Raw genomic sequence first — 24,018 nt, 5'->3', positions numbered from 1 at the left:
GATCCCAGAGATTCAAGGCTGCCACAAGAGTCTAAGCCTTCATTTTATTTCAGCCCCAGACCCTCTCTCTCACTGTCCCAGAAACCACCAGACTTGGTGCAGTGTCCCTGGGTTCTCCGAGTGGGTCTCCCCACCCAGCTGCTATCCTCCAGAAGCTCTGCCAAGGGAATGCCGTGCTATATCACAAGTGCGTCTCATCCCTCAAGGGAAGCCCTGGACCCCTGGGCCATGCAGGGGCACTCTCCATCTATTGCAAAGGTGGCTGAATGGGGCATCTCAACCCCCCCTTCCTCACACAGTTCCTCCTTCCCAGCTCCGGGACAACTGCCGGGGCTCTGGGCTGTGGGCACGGCCCTGGGCAGGAATTTATCCAGCCCTCTGGGGAGCCAGCTGCTAGTCATGGGGTTTCTTTCTACTTCCAGCTCTCCCCTCCATTCCCCCAGCCCTGAGGGTATCTGCAGTGGGCTATCTTCCAGGCCAGACACCGAGAGGCCAGCTTAGCCTCCTCTTGCTGTGTTTAACTTCATGGTTCCCACTCTCACAACTGCAGCTGCTCCTCGGTCTTTCCCTTTTTTTTTTTTTTTTTTTAAAGAACCAGTAGGTCTCCAAATGCCAACCCCTGGCTTCCCCACACCACTGCACAGCTGCGGGTCTTCCAGCCAGCTTACTCACTTGTTTCAGAATGCAGTCTCCAGGTTTCACCAAGTATATGGCCCCTGTGATAGTAGCAGACCTCATCGAGCTGGCGCATCACTGTAACCAGTATTCTGAGTCACTTTCTGGTTTTTATCTAGTGTTTTTCACGGAGGTGTTTTTTTGCCCTGTCTCACCTAGCCGCCATCTTAGTTTCTCCCTCCAGAATCTTTTTAATTTGGTCAACAGTTTATTTCCATAAGATTGTCTATTTTTTTATTAACTCTTGCAATTTCTTCTTTATGCTCTTCTAGGGTCTTCTTCATGTCTTTTATATCCTGTGACATGCTCTCATTGTTTTTCTTTACTTTGATTAATTGCTCCAAGTAGTGTGTCTCCTCTGATCAAAAGATTTCGATTTGGTTGTTTGGGTTTGGGTTATCCATATCATCTGTTTTTTCTCATTTGCTTTAAAATTTTCTGGGTTTTTTTTTTTTTTTTTTTTTTTTTTGCCCCTTGGCATTTGCTTAACTTGATAGGGTTCTTTTAGGATATGTAGGCTGATTCAAACAGTTGTCTCTAATTTGTCAGGTCTACAACTTCATGGTGTACACTTTCTCTAGCTAACCAGTAGGTGGCATCTGCGAGCCACTTATTCCCCTCAAGGCAATTCTCCCCAACTTTGTCTTTGTGGTGAGTGGGGGTGTGACTCTTGTGGGGTCCAATTGGTGCACCAAGTTTGCATGTGTAGTCAGTGCTGCCAGCCCTAAATGTGGGGTGTGTATCTAAACAGTTAAGGAGGGAGGGCGGCTTTAATAATCAAATCTCCCAGGTGTTCCTGGACATATAAAGCTGTTGCAATAGTCTAATCTTTCAGTTCAGTCTTGCCACAATTTGTCTCTGCTGCTGACCCACAAGTCCTTGGTATTGGCGTATGGTCCCTGGGACTTGTGAGTGGGTCACTCTTTCAAGCCGTGCCCTCCTAGGTCCTGTGCTGAGGGAAGACTGTGCTACAACACAGGTGAGCACCATCCCCTAAGGGAAGTTTTGGGTCTCAGGGCTGTGTAGGGGCATTACCAGTCTGCTGAAATGATGGCTGAATGGGGCATCTTAATTTCCCCTTTTCACACAGCTCCACCTTCCCAGGTCTGGGACAATTAGCTGTGGTTGTGTGAAAGGCTATTTCCATGCCTGATATTGTGGTGTGTATGCATGTTGTTGGAAACACTTCTCATGAAACTGGGTTGTTTGGGGCATCTCTGGGCTGTGGTGCTGGTGCCAGGCAGGAGTGTTCCCAGCCCTCCAGGAAGATGGCTGTAAGGGGACACCCCTTTTTCTTGGGAAGTTGTGGTGTTTAGTGAATTTTCTCAGCCACTAGACTTATTGTTTTGTCTCTCAGAGCTATCTCAGCTCTGCTCTTGCCTGGGCCCAAATTACAAGTCTTTGAGGCTTTCTGTAATGGGCTTCTTAGAGTAATTGTTTTAGAAAAAGAGAAAAAGATAAAAAAAATAAAGAAAAATAAAAGAAAAAGAAGGGCCGTCCTTGCAGATATAATGAGCTATTGAAATACTAAGAGACAAGGAGATTAGGGCCATTAAGGAACAATCAAGAAAGCAGAGAAACGGGCTCTTCAGACAAGGGACCTCACCATCTGGATTTGCATACGAGTCTGATTCTGTTTGAGCCCTGTCCTTCTCCATTTTTGTTCACTAGAACTCCAAAAAGTCTCTGTTTTTATTTTTGGGTTTTTTTTTTCCTGTTTTTGCTAGCCCTATCTCCTCTCTGCTGGGCTGACTGCTCCCGGATTCTCCAGTGTCTGGTCTCAGTCTATCTATGTCTGGGGTTTCAATCAGCAGTCTGAGTTTGAAGCAACTGCAGTTCTCCCTTCTTGTTCTGAGCACTGATGGCCCCCCCTCCCATGGGACTGAGCCTGGCAGGGAGGGGTACCAGTCCCCTGGTCATGAGAACTTACAGATTTTGCTGATCTTAGGTGTTCCATGCATTCATGAGTGTTGTATGAAGTATGCCTAAAGTCAGATTGCTCTGTGGTGTCTGGTCTATGCAGTTCCTGGCTTTCAACCTACTGTCCTGGAGGAGTAACTAAAACCTACACCTCACCACTCTGCCATCTTGCCCCTTTTGTTTCTTGAGTATGCCATGTTCTCTCAACTCCTTCAATCTTTAAACATATTGCTCACTCTGCTTGGAACACTTTTCCTTCCATTTATCATTTTCACTTGGTTATTTCACAGAGATCCAAGATGTAATTATCTGATCCAGCTGGAAGACATTAGGAAAGTCATTGTGGAGGAGGTAGCAGTTGTGCTATGTTTAAAAAACTGAGATTAGATTTCAACAGTCAGTAATGATGGATGTGAGCAAATTACTCGAAGTGACTTTCCCTAAATGTAACATGGATAAACAATGAAACTAAATGATTTAATTAGTGGATCAATAAAAACTACTTCATTCTCTGTTCTCAGGACAATGTTTCTCAAGCAATAATTGTGCAATACTGAACTATAGGTATCAGTCTTATGTACTTCAGAAAGCAAGTCCTTTAGGAGTTAAAATAATGAAAACATCAGAGAAGGGAGAAGTCTTGTGGGTTGTGGTAGCTAGAGAAGCATCTCCAGTGGGGCTAGGGGATGAGATTTCTTCTTTTGATACCTGTTTACCTACCCCAAGGATGGCTAGTAATTAAGAAGTTCCTGTCCTAGAACTCCTAAGAGATTTGTCCCTCAGAGAGCCTTGGTAATTACTTTGTTATCAAGTTTCTCTGGGACCTAGTTTCCACTGGGACCTAATGTCCCTCAGGCCCAAGGCAACAGAGAGCAAGTGGTGTGAGAGGGATGGTGTATACTTATATGATGACCTCAGGGGCTGTTTCTACATGTGCCTGTGATGGGTGAAGGGGAGCAGGGTCCTGGGTTGGGCTCTGGAGTTGCCCTCAGGCACACTGGGTGAGTTGGGCTGGTGGATGGCTCCTTCAGGGTTCTCCAACCTTAGAGTCCAGAATACTAAGGCTCTGTATGAGTCTGCATGATTGTTCTCCAAGGCAGTGCAAAGTCCAACTAACTGCTCCAAGTTCTATAAATATCTTGATTGTGTCTATCAGATACAACCACTGTATTTAAAATAGTATATTCATAAGTATTGCAGAGTCCTCTGTACTTTGCAAGGAATTCTCAAAAGAGATTTTGACTTTACAGTAACTTTGTGAGGTAGGCAGGGCCATGTCATCATTGATATTGGGAAGCTGAAGAGGATAAGATGCAGAGAAATGAACCAGTAGGTAAAGCTCCTATGCCTCATCAATGGCACAATTTGTAAGTGATATCTGATTGATTTGGGCTCCTTAATCAGACATTTTACACAAGAGATTGATCTCACCTTGTTCCCAGGAGGGACGTTCCTAAGAAATCAAATATAGATCCTTGTCCCCACTAAAAGATATCAACACATCTTTCTTCTGTCCAAATGTGAGAAACTATTAAACCCTCAAATCTTGTGAATACCCCAAAGTTAGGGCTACATTCTGTCTCATTAGGGCTAGGAGTATTTCTTCATCCTGAATTGTTCCTCCTTAATATTTTTTGTCAATCCTGAGTCACACTGTGGGAGGGATATCTGGGGGAGACCTGAAACTGGGTTCAAGAGATTGGAGATCATTCCTATTCATTTTGTTTTTCCCATGTTCTCTGAGCCTCCACATGAGTCTCATTTCTTCCCACATCAATATCTTTGATATCATGTGGGATGAATCTCAAGGAAAAAAGTGATAGTCTTTTTGTCTGGTTAGATTGGTGTTAAGCCACATCACAGGGTAACTTGAGATGGTGTAGTATTTTGGCCTTAGGAGGAAACTTCTGGTCAGTCTGTAGTGCTGGGTCTAAAAATAAAAAACAAAGGATTTATGTAAGGGAGCTCTTTATCCATAAAGTCTCAGGGACAGTAGATGTTCTAACCACCAGTGTTTTTGGTTTCTGTTGAAACAATCCAGTATATATGTATTCTGTGTTGGAATACAGCAGAGCAAAGTATACACTTTTTATACCCTAAAAGTCTAGCAAAGAGCAAATAATCCCACATGTATTGACCTGGAGGATGAGTTGCCAGGAGAAGGGATGCAGTTGGATGGAGGCAGCTTGTCCCAGGTATAGAAGCATGATGTTACTTTGTGGGTGAGAGCAGAATGCCATTGAGAAAATGAGAGAAACCCATACCTGGAGTTTGGAGAGGGGAAGGCAGAAACTTGTGGGACCTCTGGATCATTTTGGGCTGTCTTAATAAAAAGGGGAACTAATTAGAATAGTGATGAGCAGTTAGGGTTATAGAGTGATTCTGGATAAAGACAAGGGCTTAGAAGGGAGCTTGAGTAGATGTAGGGAGACCAAACCTGTCGCAGTTGTCCAGGCACCATGAATGGTGGCCATGGGATTCAGAGAAGGGCATACATGGAGATGTTCAGAAAGAGGAATTGATAAGCTTGAGGGATTGAATGAGGGGAGCAAATGAGAATGGAGGAGTCAAGGGTGAGGGGTCTCAAGTTTCTGGCTTGGATAACTTGTAGCCAGTGCTGTCAGTTGCTGAGCTAGAGAACACTGGGAGTGGAGCATATATGGGGCAGGGAAGACCAAAAACTTAATATCATAAAGATTGGGTATATCCAGATGTGTAGCTCAGAGGAGTGGTCTGGGCTCAAGAAATACATTTGGGATTCACTGGCAAATTTGGGGAAAGTGTAGAAGGAAAATTCTCTGAGAAACACCAATATTCAAAGGATGATGGAGCAAGAGGATCTCCCTAAGGAAAGCATGAAGGATCACAAGTGAAGCAGGAAGAAAACTAGGAAGGTGAAGTGTCACCATGGCCAAGAGGAAGGAGACTTTCATGAAGGAGGAAGTGATCCTTAGTGGTGAATGTGCGACATTATTGGATTTAGAGACATGGATGTCATTGATGACTTTGATGGGGCAGTAACAGAGTGGTGGGTGCAAGAGTCAGCCTGCTAGCTGTGTCTAAATTCTCACTTATCCACATTTGACAGTAGGCCACATGCCAGAGAGACATATTTAATCTTCATAAAGATACTTGAACCACAGCCTAAAAGGAACCAAACTGTCATCTCAGAGTTCTTCCTTCTGGGCCTGCTGTTAAACAGTTGAATCTCTTCTGTGCACCTTGTACTAGTCACAAATCTTACCCACCATCCTTAGAGAACCCCTTCATCATTACCCTCACCTGGACTCCCACCTCCACACACCCATGTTTTTATTTCTCAGCAACTTGTCCTGTTCTGAGTTTTGCTTTTCCTCTGTCACAATGCCCAAATTGTTTCAGAACCTGCAGAGTCAAGTCCCATCTATCTCCTATGCAGGTTGCCTGGCCAAGATGTATTTTCACCTTTTCTTCTCTTTCTTTTCTTTTTTCTTTTCTTTCTTTCTTTTTCATTTATTAATTTATTTAATTTAGTATTTTTAGCTCTAGAGATTTTCCTTCTTGTGGCCATGGCCCATGGCCATCTGCGTCCCCCTGCACTACACCACCATCCTGAACCTCCAGCTCTGTCCAGCTCTGTTGGTGCTGTCCTGGGTGCTGACCACTGCCCATGCTCTGTTGTATACCCTGCTCATGGCCAGGCTGTCTTTCTGTGCTGAGAATGTGATCCCATAATTTTTCTGTAACACATCTGCTTTGTTGAAGCTGGCCTGCTCTGACACTGCCATCAGTGGGTTGGTGACATTTTCCATGGGAAGCCTCTTTCTCATCATCCCATTCTTCTCATCATGTCCTATGCATGTATTGCCTCCTCACCTCTCCATGGTGTCACTGTCCTATGCAACAGTTATTGTTCTCTGCTTATGTCCATAAACTAATCATTCTACTATTAAGGAGACCATCATGACTGTGATGTATACGGTGGTGACCCCCATGCTGAAACCCTTCATCTACAGCCTGAGGAACAATGACATGAAGGAAGCCTTGGAATGTCTTTTGCAAAAAGGAAATTTTTTTTTTAAATGGTAACAATTGAGATTTTACCATTATTTGATAAATAATGGAATGTTGATAATGGAATACAACTCTAAATCATTGGCTTTTGTTAGATGATGAATTTTTTTTTAATTGCCTGATATGAGTAACTCAATTTCTTTGAACATTTCAAAGTCTTTTAGGCCCCATTCCTGACCTCCATGTAGTACATTAGGCTACCATCTTGTGATTCCAAGCACAAAAATTGGATGCCGGGTCCAAGTCTCAGGAGCACATTCAGTTTGTGACATTAATCACTATTCTATGATAGATTTTGTTTTTGGGTTTTTAGCAGTTAAGAAATATTGCAGTGAATGAATTTACATTCCAGTGTCTGTGCAAAATATTGCCACTTAGGATTTAGTGTTTTTAAAAACAAGTTTGTTCATCATTACTACTACTGCAGGAATGCAGATCATGGTCAGACATTCTAATTTTGACCAGTTAACATTAAAATTCTCAAGTTCTTTTCTCCAACAGAAATTTGAGTAAATTCTTGATTTTGTGCCCATTATGAGAATCATATCCAAAATTCTGTTGGAAAGATCATTTTCATCAGCATCACAAATAAATATGGTTAATGGAGTGGTATTATTTATATCCATATTTTCAAATTCCTATAGACTTACATCTGAGTGCTTATTTTTGTTTAAAGCAACTTTTATGCTAAACTTCAAAGCTCTTGTGTGCTCTCAAAATCCCTAAAAGGTTTGATGCCCATTCAGTTATTTGACTTAATACTGCAGCATTTCACAATATCAATACTTGTTTTATTCTTATTGAAAAATAAGCTGTGTTATTTAACTTTTTTCATCTCATTTTTTTTCCTGTATATTGATCATTGTAATATTTCCTTAATGAAAAATACTTCCGACTCAGGTACAATTTATTTGTATATTAGACAGATTGGACTACTTTACATTTCCACAAACATTCTTTATTTTGTTTTCCTGAAAAAATACACAATTGTTTTGTTTATTTTTCCATTTTTGATATCCACGCAAATCCACAAAATGTTTAATTTCCCCTTTACTTTGAAAAAATCAGTAACTAACATGCAATGATAAATGCTGGGGACTGTCATGAGCCAGAGGTTTGTGCCATGTCTGAAGGGACCAGTGGCTACTCAGCTAGGGGTAGGGGCTGTTGCTATATAGGAATGTGGGCTCAGGATCATGATATCTCCCAGATTGTCAACATAAACTGCATGTCTGGGTTTTTATGGCAGTCTTCCAATTTCAGAATATGGATAACTAATGAAAATAAGTTAACACTGTTCCGGTCAAATGAAGCAGGTCCGCAAACTGAACACAGCCTTTGCCAGAACTGTCTTTGCACCTGGGCCAGAAGGGCCCTTGCCTGGGGCCACATGCTCCATCCTGTCTCTGTCAACATTTTGGCCTGGATAATTATTTGCTGTGGTTGCTGTTCTGTGCACTGTGGGATTTTGGCAGCACCCCTGGCTTTTATCCACTGGATGACAACAACACCCTCCCCAAAACACACCAGTTGTGACAAATTAGAAATTTATCCAGACATTTCCAAATGTCCTCTGCAGTGGGGGAGGAGGTGGCAGTGAAAAATCACCCCCAGATGAGAACCATTGCTTCTGAGAGCTCCACAGATCACAAGCACACTGTGTGATCCATGATGGGAAGCACCACTCTTGTAACTTCCATTGTTCAGGTCCCAGGAGGAGACTTCTCTTCTATTGCCCAAGGTCTTTGAAACAAAAGACCACTACATCTAAATGCTCTGAAGATTTGTAGGTTGATATTCAAACAAATCTTCTAAATTCAATCAATGAGTTGAAAGAAAATGTGACAAAAGAGATGAAGGATATAAAGAAGACACTGGATGACCATAAGGAAGAATTTGTAACTTTGAAAAAAATGGCAGAACTTATGAGTGAAAGGCACAAAGGAAGAGATGAAAAATGCAATGGAGACATACAACATCAGACTTCAAGAGGCAGAAGAAAGGATTACTGAACTAGAGGACAAGGCATCTGAAATCTTACACACAAAAGAACAGATAGGAAAAAGAATGGAAAAATGTGAGCAGGGGCTCAGGGAACTGAATGACAAAATAAAGTGCATGAGTATTCATGGTATAGGTGTTCCAGAAGGAGAAGAGAAGGGAAATGGGCAGAAAGAATAATAGAGGAAATAATCAATGAAAGTTTCTCAACTTTTATGAAAGACAGAAAATTACAGGTCCAAGAAGTGCAGCATACCCCAAATGGAATTGGTCCAAGTAGACCTACTCCAAGACACCCACTAATAAGATTGGCAAATGTCCAAGACAAAGAGATAATTCTGAAAGCAGCAAGAAAAAAGCAATCCATCACATATAAGGGAAATTCAATAAGACTAAATGTGGATTTCTCAGTAGAAAACATGGAGGTGAGAAGGCAGTGGAATGATATATTCAAGACACTGAAGGAAAAACTGCCATCCAAGAATCCTATATCTGGAAAAATGTTCTTCAAAAATGAGGGAGAGTTTAAAATATTTACAGATAAACAGTCACTGAGAGAGTTCAGAACAGGAGACCTCCTGTACAAGAAATACTAAAGGGAGTGTTACAGAGAGACAGGAAAAGACAGGAGAGGTTTGGAGAAGAGTGTAGAAATGAAGATACCAGGAGATAGAAAGAGGGTAAATATCAGGCAATTGATCGTGAAGGAGTACAGAATGTTCAACAGGATTGATTGCATAGATCCAGTAATGGATAGCACAATACTAGTGTACTCACAATATTTTAAGTACACTGAACAAAGATGACTGAGTATGGTTGAAAGAGGAATGTTAGGGACATGTAGGACTCCAGAGAGAAAGATAGATAAAGACTGGGATGGTATAACTTAGTGAAACCTAGAGTGGTCAATGATTGTGATGGAATGTAAAAATATAAGAAGGTTTTTACATGAATGAGAACAAATAAATGTCAGTTTTACAAGGTGTTGAACATGGAATGATATTGAAGAAAAATACAATCAGTGCAAACTAGAATTTATAGTTAACAGTAACATTGTAATATGCTTCCATTAATTGTAACAAAGGCACTATACCAAAGCTAAATGTCTGTTAGAGGGGGATTTAAGAGAAGGGTATGCGAATCTTGGTGGTGGCGGTGTTTTCTGACCTTTTTATTTTATTTTATTTTAATTTTGTTTTTTCATTTGTTGCCTTCAGTTCTCATTTTTTCTTTCTTTTCCTTTTTGATTTTTTCACCTCTTCCTCTTTCTTTGTGGAAGAAATGGAAAGGACCTCATATCGATAGTGGTGGTGAATGCATAACCATGTAATTATACAGGAAACCATTAATTGTTTACTTTGGAGGGAATGTATGGTGTATGATTAAAACTGTCTAAAAATAAACAGAGATGCAAGTGCTGGAGAAAATGTGGAGAAAGAGATAGGTGTACCTAATCACCATTGGTGGGCAAGTAGAATGGTGCAGCCCATCTGGAGGGCAGTGGTGGTGCCACAGGAAGCTAACTATGGGGTTGCCATATGGTCCTGAAACTCTGTTTTGGAGTATATAATTGGAAGAACTGAAAAGAGGAACACAAATCAACATTTGTACAGTGGGGTTTATGGTGTCAGTATTCATGATTCACAGTGGATGGAGATGGACTAAGGGTACATTGACTGATGAATGGAATGGTGAACTGTGGTATACATACAATGGAATATTGAGCTGCTACAAGAAGGAATGAAGTTGTGATGCATGCAACTAGGTGAATGGACATTGAGGACAGTTTGTTGAGTGAAATAAACCAGAAGTGAAAAGAAAAAAACATTATAATGCTTCACTAATATGGACTAACTATAATGTGCAAACTCTGAGAATTGAGTCTGAGAACATAGTTTATCAGTTAAAGGTCCTAGATTGTAAGGTTTTACAACAGTTACATCTATTCCTGAGTTGTGATGGCTATTTCTAAATTCTGAGGTGCTGAGCTCTTTTGTGTATATGATTGGAACTTTGGGTGTCTGTGTGACACCTGAGACTCAGAGCCAGAGTCCAGCAGCTATGAATGTCAGCATTACCCCATACAGCAAATGTTAAAGAATATGACAAAGAGATCAGACTTCAATTAGAGATATGAATGAAATGGACTTGATTAGGACTAAGGTAAGTCAGACTAATGGGTAAAGGATGATATGGATGGTGTTTTAAATCTTCAACTTCTGTGTGTGACCAAAGGAAGAGATGTTTATTAGGTGCAAAATCGATATTTTTTTTTTGTAGCACACTATATAATTTAACTTATGTGGTGAGTTTATTCAAACACCATAATTACATGGAACCTTGAATAGGGAGTGAGATCTGGTTGGTTTGTACAGGTTAGCTTGAAGCTCTTTTACATCCCAGAGAAATGTGGGCAGAGAATAAAAATGGACTGGGGGAAAATGTGGAAATATTAAACTTCCCCACCTGGAGAATAGGTGATATTCTCACAAGAATTGGGGGCTTCCAATTTAGAAGGCCAAGCCCTCAATCTTGGGCTTGCCATTACGAACTTTTTTACAGCAAAGGAGAGGCTGAGTACTTATATCTGTGCCCAAGCATCACCCCCAGAGAATCTCTTTTGTTCCTCAGATGTAACCTCTCTCTCTAAGCCAACTATGCAGGTAAACTCACTGCCCTCCCATCTATGTGGGACATGACTCCTAGGGGTGTAAATCTCTCTGGCAACCTGGGACACAACTCACAGGGATAAGCTTGGCCCTGGCATTGTGGGATTGAGAAAGTCTTAGACCAAAAGAGGGAAGAGAAATTAAACAAAATAAGTTTCAGTGGCTGAGAAATTTCAAATCAAGTCATTACAGAGGTTATTCTTATGCATTATATAGATATTCCTTTTTGGTTTTTACTGTATTGGAATAGCTATAAGGAAATACCAGAACCTGTTGAACTGCAAACCAGTAGCCTTGATTATTGAAGATGGTTGTATAACTATGTAGTTTACACTGTGTGCATATGTGATTGTGAAAACCTTGTGGCTCCCACTTCCTTTATCCAGTGTATGGACAGATGAGTAGAAAAGTGAGAACAAAAAGCAAATGAATAATAGGGAGCAGTGGAGGGGTATGAGATATTTTGGGTGTTCTTTTTTACTTTAATTTTTATTCTTATTCTTTTTTCGTGTGGTAATGAAATGTTTGAAAATTGATTGTGGTGATGAATGCACAACTATTTAATGGTACTGTGAACAATTGATTGTACACTGTGGGTGATTGTATGGTTTGTGAATATATCTTAATGAAATTGAATTAAAAACAAAGCAAAAGTTCACCTGGCCACTGAAGAACATGTATATTAAATAATTTGCATTACTTTACATTTTTATACATGTAGAGCAATGTATCATGTATGGGATGTGATTTTTATTTTTTATATTGGCAACTAGATGAACCTTGAATAATAAAACTGAAGCTAGTTAATTTTTGTAAAAATATTTAATACAATTTAATTAAAATTTTAATAAATTAAAAAATGTCAGCTTTATTTAATTTCAATCAATATTTGATGGTTAAAATTTGCATTTTCTTTTAATACATAATTTCAACATTTTAGAAGAAAAGACTTTTTTGAAACCATGAGAAATAATGCTAATTTCTCAAATTTTTCCATTTATTTTAATTTACATTTTAATGAAATTGCATATTTGAATACAATAATATTTTAATTTTTAATCATTTAGATCACTATCAATGGAACATGTAAATTTATAAACATAGTTATAGCAACATAATTAGTAATTTTGCTGAAATAGAAGTGAAAACTGGAAAAATAAAATTTATGAAGTAAAAATGTATGTATCTATTAATTATGTGTAACATATGCTTTTAATTATCCTAACATTGCTGACCCATTAACAGAGCACAACACATGCAAAGTAATTAAATTTCAGTCTCTGTTACTTTGCCAAACTTCAATCATATAAAAACCTAGGTGGCCAACATTGATTAAAGAAAAAGAATAATCATGTCCAAATGTAAATTTGTAGAAATAATTGGAGAACTTGTGAAGCATGAGATGATGTAGTCATCTGAGTTTGGGGTATATGGGTGTCCTACAATGCATAATGAAAGTGTGCAAAGGTTGAAGTTGAAAATGGAAGGAGGAACTGGCCAGTGGGTGAATAAAAGGATCTTGAGCATTTCTGGGGAGCTTTAGTGAGGCAGAAGATGATGAATTTTTTGTGGCACATACTCATATCTTTAACTATGGGCTTTTCTCTAATGGTCCTTATCAGCATGAGTATAGTGGTAGAGAAAAGAGATCTTAGTATGTACCTAAGAATTGGAGCCTCGCTGGGCAGCTAAGATGCCCTGGGAGGGTATTTTTTGGATATAGAGTTTTTAATTTATTTATTTTTCATTGCATTTTTATCAAAATATATTTGAATAACATGCAGTCGTTCAAGGTGTACAATCAGTTGCTCATAGTTGTGCATTGATTGCCACAATCATTGAACATTCTTATTACTCCAAAAAATAAGATAAAAATTAGAATAAAAAGGAACATCCAAAACATTCCATTCTCCTCCTCCCCACTCTCCTCCTCCCCACATTGTTCATTTACTTTTTTTTCACACTCACTCAATTTTTTTTAACTTTATCAAAAAATTGAAAAAAATAGCAACACTTCAAACAAAATCAAAACAAGGAATAAGAAAAAAACAAATAACCTAAAATAGCTACATTGCTTCCAACATGTTCTACTCTATCCAAAGAAAATAAACAGACTATAACCCAACAAAGTAATAAGAAAAACAACCTAAAATAACTAAAATAACTACATTTCTGCTCACTTGTTCCTACCATAACCTCCAGAGATTTATAAACCATAGTCATCCCTGAGCATTCCCAGAACATTAAATTTACCTACGATAACTTATCTGTTCTTATTAGATTATCATTCCCCCTTCACTATTTGCTGTCTGTCACTAGGTCCCCTACATTCTAGAATATAAACCATTTATTTTACATTTTTCAGTGTTCACACTTGTGGTAACAAACAATATTTCTCTTTTTGTGCCTGTTTTATTTCGCTCAGCATTAGGTCTTCAAGATTCATCTATGTTGTCATATGTTTCATAACATTGTTCCTTCTTGCTGCTGCATAGTATTCCATCTTGTGTATATACCACATTTTGTTTATCCATTCATCTGTTGAAGGACATTTGGGTTGTTTCCATCTCTTGGCAATTGTGACTATTGCTGCTATGAACATTGGCGTACAGATATCTTGCCTGTATGGTTTCTACTGAGAAATCCACACATAGTCTTATCAGACTTCCCTTGTATGTGATGGATTGCTTTTCTCTTGCTGCTTTCAGAATTCTCTCTCTGTCTTTGAAGTTTGATAATCTGATTATTAAGTGTCTTGGCATAGGTCTATTCAGATCTATTTTGTTTGGGGTATGCTGCATTTCTTGGATCTGTAATTTTATGTCTTTCATAAGAGATGGGAAATTTTCATTGATTATTTCCTCTATTATTGCTTTTGTCCCTTTTCCCTTTTCTTCTCATTCTGGGACACCCATGACACATACATTCATGTACTTCATGTTGTTATTCAAATCCCTGAGACATTGCTCATATTTTTCCATTCTTTTTTCTATCTGTTCTATTGTGTGTGGCATTTCAGATGTCCTGTCCTCTAGTTCAGTAATCCTTTCTTCTCATTCTTGAAGTCTGCTGTTGTATGTCTCCATTGTGTTTTTCATCTCTTGTGTTGTGCCTTTTATTTCTGTAATTCTGCCAGTCATTTTTTCAAACTTTTGATTTGTACCTTATGTTTGCCTGTATATCCTTCATCTCTTCTGTGATATCTTCCCTAAACTCCTTGGCTTGGTTTTTGATTTGATTTAGCATATTTGTTTGAAAATCTTTAATTAATTTTTTCATTAGTGTGAAACAATATCTCAACTTTATCTCAGTTGAGGTGTAAGTTTGTTCCTTTGACTGGGCCATATCTTCATTTTTTCAAGTGTGATTTGTAGTTTTCTGTTGTTTAGGCATCTGGTTTCCTTGACTACCCCAATCAGATTTTCCCAGACCAGAATGGGCTCAGGTCTCAGAATGGGGCTATATGTTGTGTCAGGTTTCCCTGAGGGTGTGTCCTAGAAGATTGACAGACTTTCCTGTCTGAGAACAGGAAATGTTAAATTATAGTGGTTTAAGTGGGCATGTTTATCTAGCCACGGTGCTTTTCCTAACCTGCCCAGCAGGTGGCGCCTTTCTGCCTGTTGCTCCCCAGTGGTGTAAAGAAGTGTAGTCCCTTTAATTCTCAGCTTAAGTTGTTTTCCCCCAGGCCCTGGGGTCTGAGTTCTGAAGGGAGGGCAGGCACTAGAGCTGGGCCCCATCTCTTTCCTCTTAGGGAAGATACACCTCCTAGGTAGTTATCTTCAGCACTTGCATTGCTTCTTTGTCTCTCTGACTCTGTTAACTCCACCCCTGTCTGGGTCAGAGCATTGTGAAGTGAAAATGGCTGAGCCATTCAGGTTGAGAGAGAGAAAAAGAGAAAGAAAGCCCCTTTTCCGAGCTAATCCATGGCCCCCCGGTTTCTCCCGTCAGCCAGAGATAACACCTGTCTTCTGGGCTCCCTTTCATAGGATGCAGGCATTTTTTGGCTCTCTCAGGTGAGCCATCTCTAAAAGCCTCTGTATTTTCAAAAGAATTTTTTTTCCACCAGCCCCTTCTCCTCTCCACTGGGAGTGACCTCAGGGTACTTTGCTGCTTGTTAGGGGTTTGTCTATGTTTGTACCTTGTATTCAGCAATCCACATTTTTTAAAACCCAAGTTGGAGCTAGCTTGAGCTATATTTGCTTGCTCCAGGAATGCTGCTTTCTCCCACATTGAGGTCTTGCAGCTCAGCCTACCATGGGGTGGGGGGTCTCCCGGCATGGTTCTGCAGTTTTTACTTACAGCTTTTATGCTGTGATCTCAGCCATTGCACCCCTTCCAGGTTGGTGTATGATGTGTGGACAGTCATGGTTGTCCTCCAGCAGTTGTTCCAGATTATTTACTAGTTGTTCTTGGTTGTTTGTTAGTTGCTCTAGGGGACTAACTAAGTTCCACACCTCTGTATGCCATCATCTTTCCCCTACCCTCTACATTCTTCTTCTTAAGGAACATTTATAAGAGGGTGTTTAACACCTTTGTCTGGTAGTTCCATCATCTGTATCATTTATGGGTCTGTTCCTATTAACTGATATTTCTTCTAATTATGGGTTAAATATTCTGCTTCTTTGTATGTCTAATAATATTTCATTGTATGCCAGACATTGTGAGTTTTACATTGCTGAATGTTGGATTTTTGTGTATTTCTTTAAGGAATGTGGGACTTCCATTGCTGACAGTCGAATTATAGGTGAATTAGTTTGGTCTTTTTGAAGCCATTTTTTTCTTTCTTTTTTTTCATTTATGTTTTCAATTAACATGGACTTGTTCAAGAAACTCTACTAATTCTCCTGGGGAATGTTCCATATTCTGGATTTTTCTGATTACCTCTTGGGCATCAGTTTCTTACACCCCTGTATTTCCTATATGTAGATATATATGGTAAAGGCTTGATAAACTCCAGTCAGAACACATCATTGTTGATATTGTGTCCTTTATCATTCTTCATTCTAGGTCCCATACAATACCTAATAGACCTACCAGTACTGGCTTTAAGATTTATTGTGGATTAGGGTCCTGTCAGCCTTTCCCCTCCATTGTGCACTGTGTTTTCCCTTAAAGTCAGTCTTGAAAGAGAGTTTTCATTTGACATACAATTCTGCTATTTTCTTTCTGCTTTTGAATAGATTGCTCAACTCTTTTCTGACTGTTATTGTTATGGTCAACCTGATGTCCCTGTGCTATGGGTAATTAGTTTCTATTCTTTGGATATTTTAAAGATATTCTATTTTTGGTGTTCTGCACTTTGCCTATGATATTTAAGGATAAATATTTCTTTTTATTTGTGCTTGAGATTTGTTGTGCTGTGTGACTCTAAGGATAGTAGTTTCATCTGTTGTAGAAGGTTCTCAGCTATTATCTTGGAGTATATTTCCTTTCATTCTCTATTTTTTCCCTCTGCCATTCTATAGAGGTAAAATAGATCTCTCTTTACCAACTCTTCATTTTTTACTTTTTCTGTTTGAGTGTACTGGGTGTCTTCACCTGTGTTTTCCACTTCTCTGATTTTCATTTTAGTTGTGATTAATCAGTTGTTTAACCAGTCTTCTTAGTTTCTAATCTCAGAAATCTTTTTAAAAATACATCTCTAGAATTGAAGCTGCTTTAAAAATTCTTTTAGTTCTTACCTAGAATAGCCTTTATTTTAGGGCCAATTTAGCGTTCTATAAAATCTGGCACCTGGCCCAATTGTTTCTCTCCTGAATGACCTGTTTATTCCAGAGCTCTTCACTTTGGCTGGAGAGTGCTCAAACAATTCCCAATACAGTGTGAATGCAGAGAATTATTTGCTCTCAGGTCTCCAGCATTTTCTTTCCTTTAGAAGTTGCTCTTTCCTCATGGGATTTTCATTTGATGAATGCACAGATTGGTATTCAACAAAAAACTCAAGGAAATCCCTAGGCAGATAAATGTTATTCTTTTTCTGTGTAGTTCCCTCCTCTCCATAACTCTATCCCACAAATTCTAGCCACCCCAAACTTCCTGAATATTGATAGCTGTCTTTTCGATTCAAAGAAATTTCTTGGCTCTGTTTGGGTTCTCCCTCGCTGTGCCACAGTCTGGAAATTGCTTCCAGGTAAAAAGTGTGTGCAATGGTAAAGCTCACCTCATTTGTTTCCCATCTCCCCAATATCACAGTCCTTGCTGTCTATTGCCCTGTATTTGAAAATAGTTGTTTCTTATATTGTGTCCAGTTTTCCAGTTGTTTACATTGGTAGGATAAGTCCTGTTACTTCCTCATGACTAGACATTTTTATGCATTTAATTTCATTCCCTCTAATTGCTTGGTTTAATATCTTCAATACAATGTTAAATTCTAGTGGTTTTAGTGGGCATGTTTATCTAGCAGGAAACGACTTAAGTGATTGATAAAATAACTTATTTCCTTTGTTTAAGAATGTTTCCTCAAATGTGTGATGAGGGCACCATAGTACTCTATTTATATATTTCTCTATTTTTAAATTGATATGGAAATATATATTTCTATATTTTTAGATTGAAGGGTAGTAACATTGAAAATTTTCTGGAACCCTGGATGATAGGAATAATTTTCAGTTTTCAATACACATTGAAAAATTATCCTTATCAATAATGAAATTATGTTTTTATATATTTATTAAGCCAGTTAAAAATAGTGAAAATCAGTATCAGTGAGGCTACAGGGAAAGAGCTACATTTTGATAGCAAATTTGGCAATATATGATAGGAACTTTAAGCTATCCATAATGATAAGTGGATATATTAATGTTTAAGCATAGGAGAAAAAAATCACATAAAAAAGCAATGTTATGGAAATGATATTTTTAATATTGAAAAATTTGAATTCATCTACAAATAGAACAGGATGGGAATTTTTGAGCAAACTATGGTGTAAAGTTATATTGGCACCCCTCAAAAACAACCATTATGGTAAGCATGTAAACTGTGTTGGTACCTGGAAATTCATAAGTGAAAGGGTGAAAAATAATTTAAGTTTAAAAGTAGAACTAAAAATATTGGTGCACCTTAATCTAAACAATGAAAGATGCATGTCTGTCAGTGAATTAGGAGGGAATTTAGAATGGTGTAAACCTTGGTAGTTTAGGTAAATTTTTACTGTAAAGTTAAGTGTGCAGTAAGTGTGGTTTAAAAAGCAGACTGAAATGTTCTCTTCATATGAATCTCACTAGTAAGTAGACAATCCCACATTAAACCCTACAATGTTCTCCAAATGAGTGATTTTAAACATAAAGTCTCTTCTAGTTTCATAGAGTAAGCTATGGGCAGTTCCTTACTGGAAGTTCCTGGGACTGAAATAGCATTAACTGGTGCTGTTCAGCTTTCATTTTAATAAGAATTACCACCATAACAGCTAACACTTATTGAAATTATGCTATGTATTAGGAAATAACCCTTTACATGCTTACATGTGTATCTCATTTAATGATCACAATCAATTCTTTACACACACGATCATAATTAAACTTCAAAATAGCACAGTGAGGTAGGTTATACTTGCTTTGAAAGATTGAGTAGTTTTCCAAGGTCATACATCTTACAATGACAAGTACAAGATTTGAACTTGCTCCAGTTAACTCTATAGCCCATGTCACCTACCACTTTGTTATGTTATTTTTTATTGTCAGAAGATAGTATGTGGGTTTACTATAAGGTGAATTGGAAGGGGGTGAATAGGCTATCCACAGCTGACCTCCACTGGACACTGCCTCAATCACAGCCTATGTTACTGTAGCATACAATCAAATACCTAATAGGAAGCAAAGACATCAAGAATGAAAAATGGCATGCAGTAGTATTTTATTTTCTTATAGAAAGTTACTGGTTATGCCTGTACCTTGTACAGATTTTTGCCACAATTTTTACTGACATAGCTTCCCAAATTCTTCTTTGTATCCATTAATAATAATCAATGTTTTATGAGATATTGGCCTAAGTTGATTTTGGGGAAATACAGAATAGTCTGAGCTAACTGTGGACCATATAAGGTATGGATTGGTTATTGTGGGTCTTAATGCATGGATAAACAGTTTGAACTTCATTCTGCAGGCAGTATAAAGCCACTGGAGAGTGGTGATGGCGACATCACCGTATTCTATGAAGATTAATCTGATTGTGGTATGCAGGTTGGATGGAACAGGGAAAGACTGGGAACCCAAGACCAACGAGGAGGGGGTTTCAATCATTCAGGCAAGAGATTATGAACTGTATATAAAAACCATCCTTTCCTGGCCCTAACTTTATGATTGCAACCATCCAGTGGGGTTCAGCCCATGTTAACTGGTGCTTGGTATTGTGTCACATGGTAAGCTTGGGGGCTACAAAGATAAAAAGACTTGGAAAAAGTTGCTCCAAGGAGAAAAGTGAGTTTTCATGTGAAATTTAAGATGGGAGGAGGACTTTGGGTCTTAGATGCCTGGTAAAACACTGCAGTGAGTCTACCTAAGGACCCTAGATTTACCAAATCTTCCCAGCCCCAGTTCTTAGTCATTTAGCATGGGGGCTTCACAGTGGTAGAAACACCACTGGTAGGTGTTCAGGTCATCAAGGTCATGGTTATCTTGGGAGGAGGGTTTTCTTTCTTAGAGTTTACATACAACAGCCCAGCTCCTTATTTTGGTCATGATATTCCTTTATTTTGGTCATGAACTATTTCATGTTGTTTCAGAAGTATTCAAGCACATTCTTTATCATATTATAAATCTAGATGGCTATGTCTTTAGAAATTATGATGATAAGAATATAAACTAATGACATTGACCTGATGATGGGTTTGTTCTGATTCAGTTCCATAGCTTAGGCATGAAATATTTCAGGTTTAGATCACAGGCACTGGAAGTGAGGTCTTCCATTTTTCTCCCTTTTCCATTCTTCATTGCGTTATATGGTGAATGCAGAAAGGTGGGGACCCCCACATTGGGTGTCAAGTCACTACCACTGAGGGGAATGTATTTTCCTAACCCAAATTAACTTTTTAAGGGAAGACTTGATATCTTGGTTCCTCAAACTGTAGATAAAGGGGTTCAGCATAGGGGTTACCACTGTGTACATCACTGATGCAACTGTACCCTTCTGTGCTGAGCGGATTGAGGGGGGACTGAAATAAACACAAAAGGAAGTCCCAAAGAAGAGAGAGACAACAGAGAGATGAGAGCTACAGGTGGAAAAGGCTTTCTGCTTTCCCTGAGCTGAGGGGATCTTCAGGATGGTTGAGAAAATGTATGTGTAAGAGATAATCAGGCTGAGCACACAAACCAGGCCTGTGAACCCCCCAATGGTAAAGATTGCCAGCTCGCTGATGAAAGGGTCTGAGCAGGATAGACTCAGCAGGGGGTTGATGTCACAGAAGAAGTGTGGGATCTTGTGGTCTGCACAGAAAGACAGGCTGTTCATCAGGAGTGTGTGTAGGAGGGAGTGGAGGGCATTCATGACCCAGGAGACAGACACGAGGAGGACGCAGAGCCCAGGGCTCATGACCATAATGTAATGGAGTGGGTGGCATATGGCCACATAGCGGTCATAAGCCATGACAGCCAAGAGAAATGCCTCCAGCATCACAAACAACATGAAAAAGTACAGTTGAGATAGACATCCTGCTTAAGAGATGACCTGATTCTGGATCCATATGTTTGCCAGCATCTTGGGAACAGTGGTGGATACAAAGCAGGCATCAGTGAGGGAGAGGTTGGCCAGGAAGAAGTACATGGGGGTGTGGAGTTGAGCATCAGAGATGATGGCCAGAATGATGAGGAGGTTGCCTGCCACTGTGACCAGGTACATGGATAGGAACAGCCCAAAGAGGACATCCTGCTGATCCAGCTGCTTGGAGATCCCAAGGAGGATGAATTCTGAGGCACTGGACAGGTTTTCCCATCCCATTTGTCTGGAAGAAGAAAGTTGGGTTAACTGAGTGAGGTTGCTAAGTCTTGGCTTGTGAACTCTGAAAATAAGGCAGTGTCCCAATGTAGATTTAGTGTTAGGTTGGATCATATGACATTTCCAATATATGTCTGTTTGGACCTACAAAAATGGCAACTTCATCTTGTTCAACTGAATATTTGCAAAGGCCTGTGTTTGGTGCCATGGGAAATCAAAGATTTGTTTGCAAAGAGAGATGAGGGTTTTCACTTATAATAGTAAGTTTTAATCCAGTACCTGTATTTGGAGGGTAGCTTGGGGTTGTTTGCTGGCCTGGTTCTTGTGTTCACATGGAAAATTGTGACATTAATAAAATCTAAGATTTCACAGGTCATTTAAATCTTTAGCATAGTTTTCCAATACTTAAAAAGGCCAAGGCTACTGGAAAAGGGTTTTTGGAATTGGTAAAAAGCATACTAAACACTGAAATAATATCAACACCTCTACACAGTTGATCTTGTCAGAAATCTGAGCATCTTTCTCTTCCTCCTTTCCTGGTCCTTACCTGGCTGTTCTTGCCAGTAGCTGAAGCTCTTACTGGCAGGCCTCTGTCTGTTTCACACACATCTCTCCCACTGGAGATGGTTGGAAAAAAGGTAATGAGAACATCTGTTAAAGGCACCAAAAGGAAAATTGCTTCATGCTCTGGATGTGTGGATTATGATGTTTGTCATTGCAAAATCTGCTCCAATTTCTTCTTTTGTTCACCGTATAAGAGAAGCCTCTTATTTTTGTCCACCCTGAGAATAAGGAAACAAGAGCTCCAGACCAGGACCAGGTTCATACCAGTATATGTTATCTTTGGAAGCTGAATGAACAGAACACCAGATGGAGCCTAATTGCAAACACACCTCATCCCTTTCCTACTTACTTCAGAACTTGCTGCTAGTATATACCCTTTCCCTGCCTCATCAGAACCCATGAGAGATGTGTTTTTGTAATTTCATCATCACCCTTGGAATGAGGGTTCTCTTATTCTGAGCTTCAGGCTGGAGCAATCTCAAGATCTATTAAACTGAATATAATTAATTCTTTGAGGTACCCAAAGCCCAAGAGGATTGAGAATTCGGTGCTGTGTCCCTGTTGTGAACTGGTGATAGGGAGAAAGGCAGAGGTGATAGGGACCTGCCCACAATTCTGCTATGGTCCCAGAAGAATCTCAGAGTTCCATTCACCAGCAAAGCAGCTAAGTGAGTTTTGGTTGCATCATTTAGTCTTGTGATTTTTCTGGGCCTTTTCAGTGAGATGCAGAGAGAAGACTTCAGCATCATGGAAAAGGTCTGTTGGGGTGAACCACTCTGCTATCTCTTCTTCTTTTAGAGATGATAATCCTAGGCCAGGTTAAGGCTATGCCAGTGCTATTTTTACCTCCTTTGATCTGGGAAGAGCAGAGAAAAGAAGCTGGGAATTCCATATCAGGGCAGGTGTCAGCATCCTGAATCCCATCCTTGTAGATGTAGCGTGAACATATCCACGGGCCAGGAGGGAGCTGAAATGACATTCATCAAATGAAGTCTCTTCTTTCTCTTGTAGAACTGGCCACTCAATAATTTCGCCTTCCCCAGGCCATATAATCAGGGGACACAGAAAATAAAAAAGCTCAGAATATAAGTGAGCTAGAAATATGGGTTATTCTTGGAGTCTCTTTGGAACAGTGGCCAATTTTTTGGGCATTCTAAAAGTATTTAAAATCAAGAATGTACTTGTTTATTATTCTTTGATTGAGCCACTACATAACTCCATGTTTAAAACCTCCAGTTTATTTTTTTTTTCTACAATGCTTAAAAGGAAAAACATGACCTGGTCCTTTTAATATGTGTCAGTCAAATTCTGTCTGCCAGACATGAACACTGCTTAGAACATGTGGTATTCTGCACCAGTAAAAATATCCTTCAAGAATAAGGGGGACTTCTCATATGCAGCCTGAGGAGATCTCTGAAAATGGTTTGGTAGTCACTTGACCCCACAAAATCTCACAAATCAAGAGATTCAAATCTTTGTGTTCACTTTAAGAACTCCCAAGAAACTGCTCAGGCCATCAAGGGTATGTATATTTGAAAAGCCACCAAGTATCTGAAAGATGTCACCTTACAGAAGCAGTGTGTGCCATTCCGTCATTACAATGGTGGTGTTGATAGGTGTGCCCAGGCCAAACAGTGGGGCTGGACTCAGGGTCGGTGGTTCAAAAAGAGTGCTGAATTTTTGTTTCACATGCTTAAAAATGCAGAAAGTAATGCTGAACTTCAGTGTTTAGATGTAGATTCTCTGGTCATTGAGCACATCCAGGTGAACAAAACCCCCAAGATGCACCGCCCGTACTTACAGAGCTCATGGTCAGATTAACCCATATGTGAGTTCTCCCTGACACATTCAGATGATCCTTACTGAAAAAGAACAAATTGTTCCTACACTAGAAGAAGAAGTTGCACAGAAGAAAAAGATATCCCAAAAGAAACTGAAGAAACAGAAACTTATGGCTGGGGAATAAATTCATTATAAAGTAAATGCAAATTAAAGTTAAAGCAGAATGTTGGTTGTCTTATTAAATATTCAAAAAAAGAATAAAGGGGAAATAAAGATATTTTCGGATAGAAGGAAAGTAAAAGAATTGTTTTTCAGCAGGCCTATGCTATAAAAAATGCTAAACCCACTTCTTCAGGTTGAAGTGAAATAACACCATATAGGAACTTGGGTCCTCAGGAAGAAATGAAGAGTGTCAGATAGTAGATAT

The 24,018-nt window shown here is 39.3% G+C and overlaps 2 protein-coding genes across 2 annotated transcripts; one reads left to right on the top strand and one right to left on the bottom strand.

The window, feature by feature from the left end:
• The first annotated feature begins 5,880 nt into the window (after positions 1-5,880).
• LOC119514684 (olfactory receptor 1468) lies at positions 5,881-6,663 on the top strand. The gene is given in 3 exon segments (XM_037810469.1): positions 5,881-6,052; positions 6,118-6,151; positions 6,153-6,663. Coding segments are annotated over 3 exon segments (696 nt in total). The 5' UTR covers positions 5,881-5,901.
• A 13,637-nt stretch (positions 6,664-20,300) lies between these two features.
• On the bottom strand, positions 20,301-21,359 carry LOC119514682 (olfactory receptor 1G1). Its single transcript, XM_037810468.1, is given in 1 exon segment — positions 20,301-21,359. A coding segment is annotated over 1 exon segment (1,059 nt).
• Between the last annotated feature and the right edge of the window lie 2,659 nt (positions 21,360-24,018).

The sequence above is a fragment of the Choloepus didactylus genome, chromosome 18 (assembly GCF_015220235.1).
Source record: "Choloepus didactylus isolate mChoDid1 chromosome 18, mChoDid1.pri, whole genome shotgun sequence".
NCBI classification, from domain to species: Eukaryota; Metazoa; Chordata; class Mammalia; order Pilosa; family Megalonychidae; genus Choloepus; species Choloepus didactylus.
The sequence above is the reverse complement of the archived record's forward strand: the minus strand, read 5'-3'. Positions and strand labels throughout refer to the sequence as shown.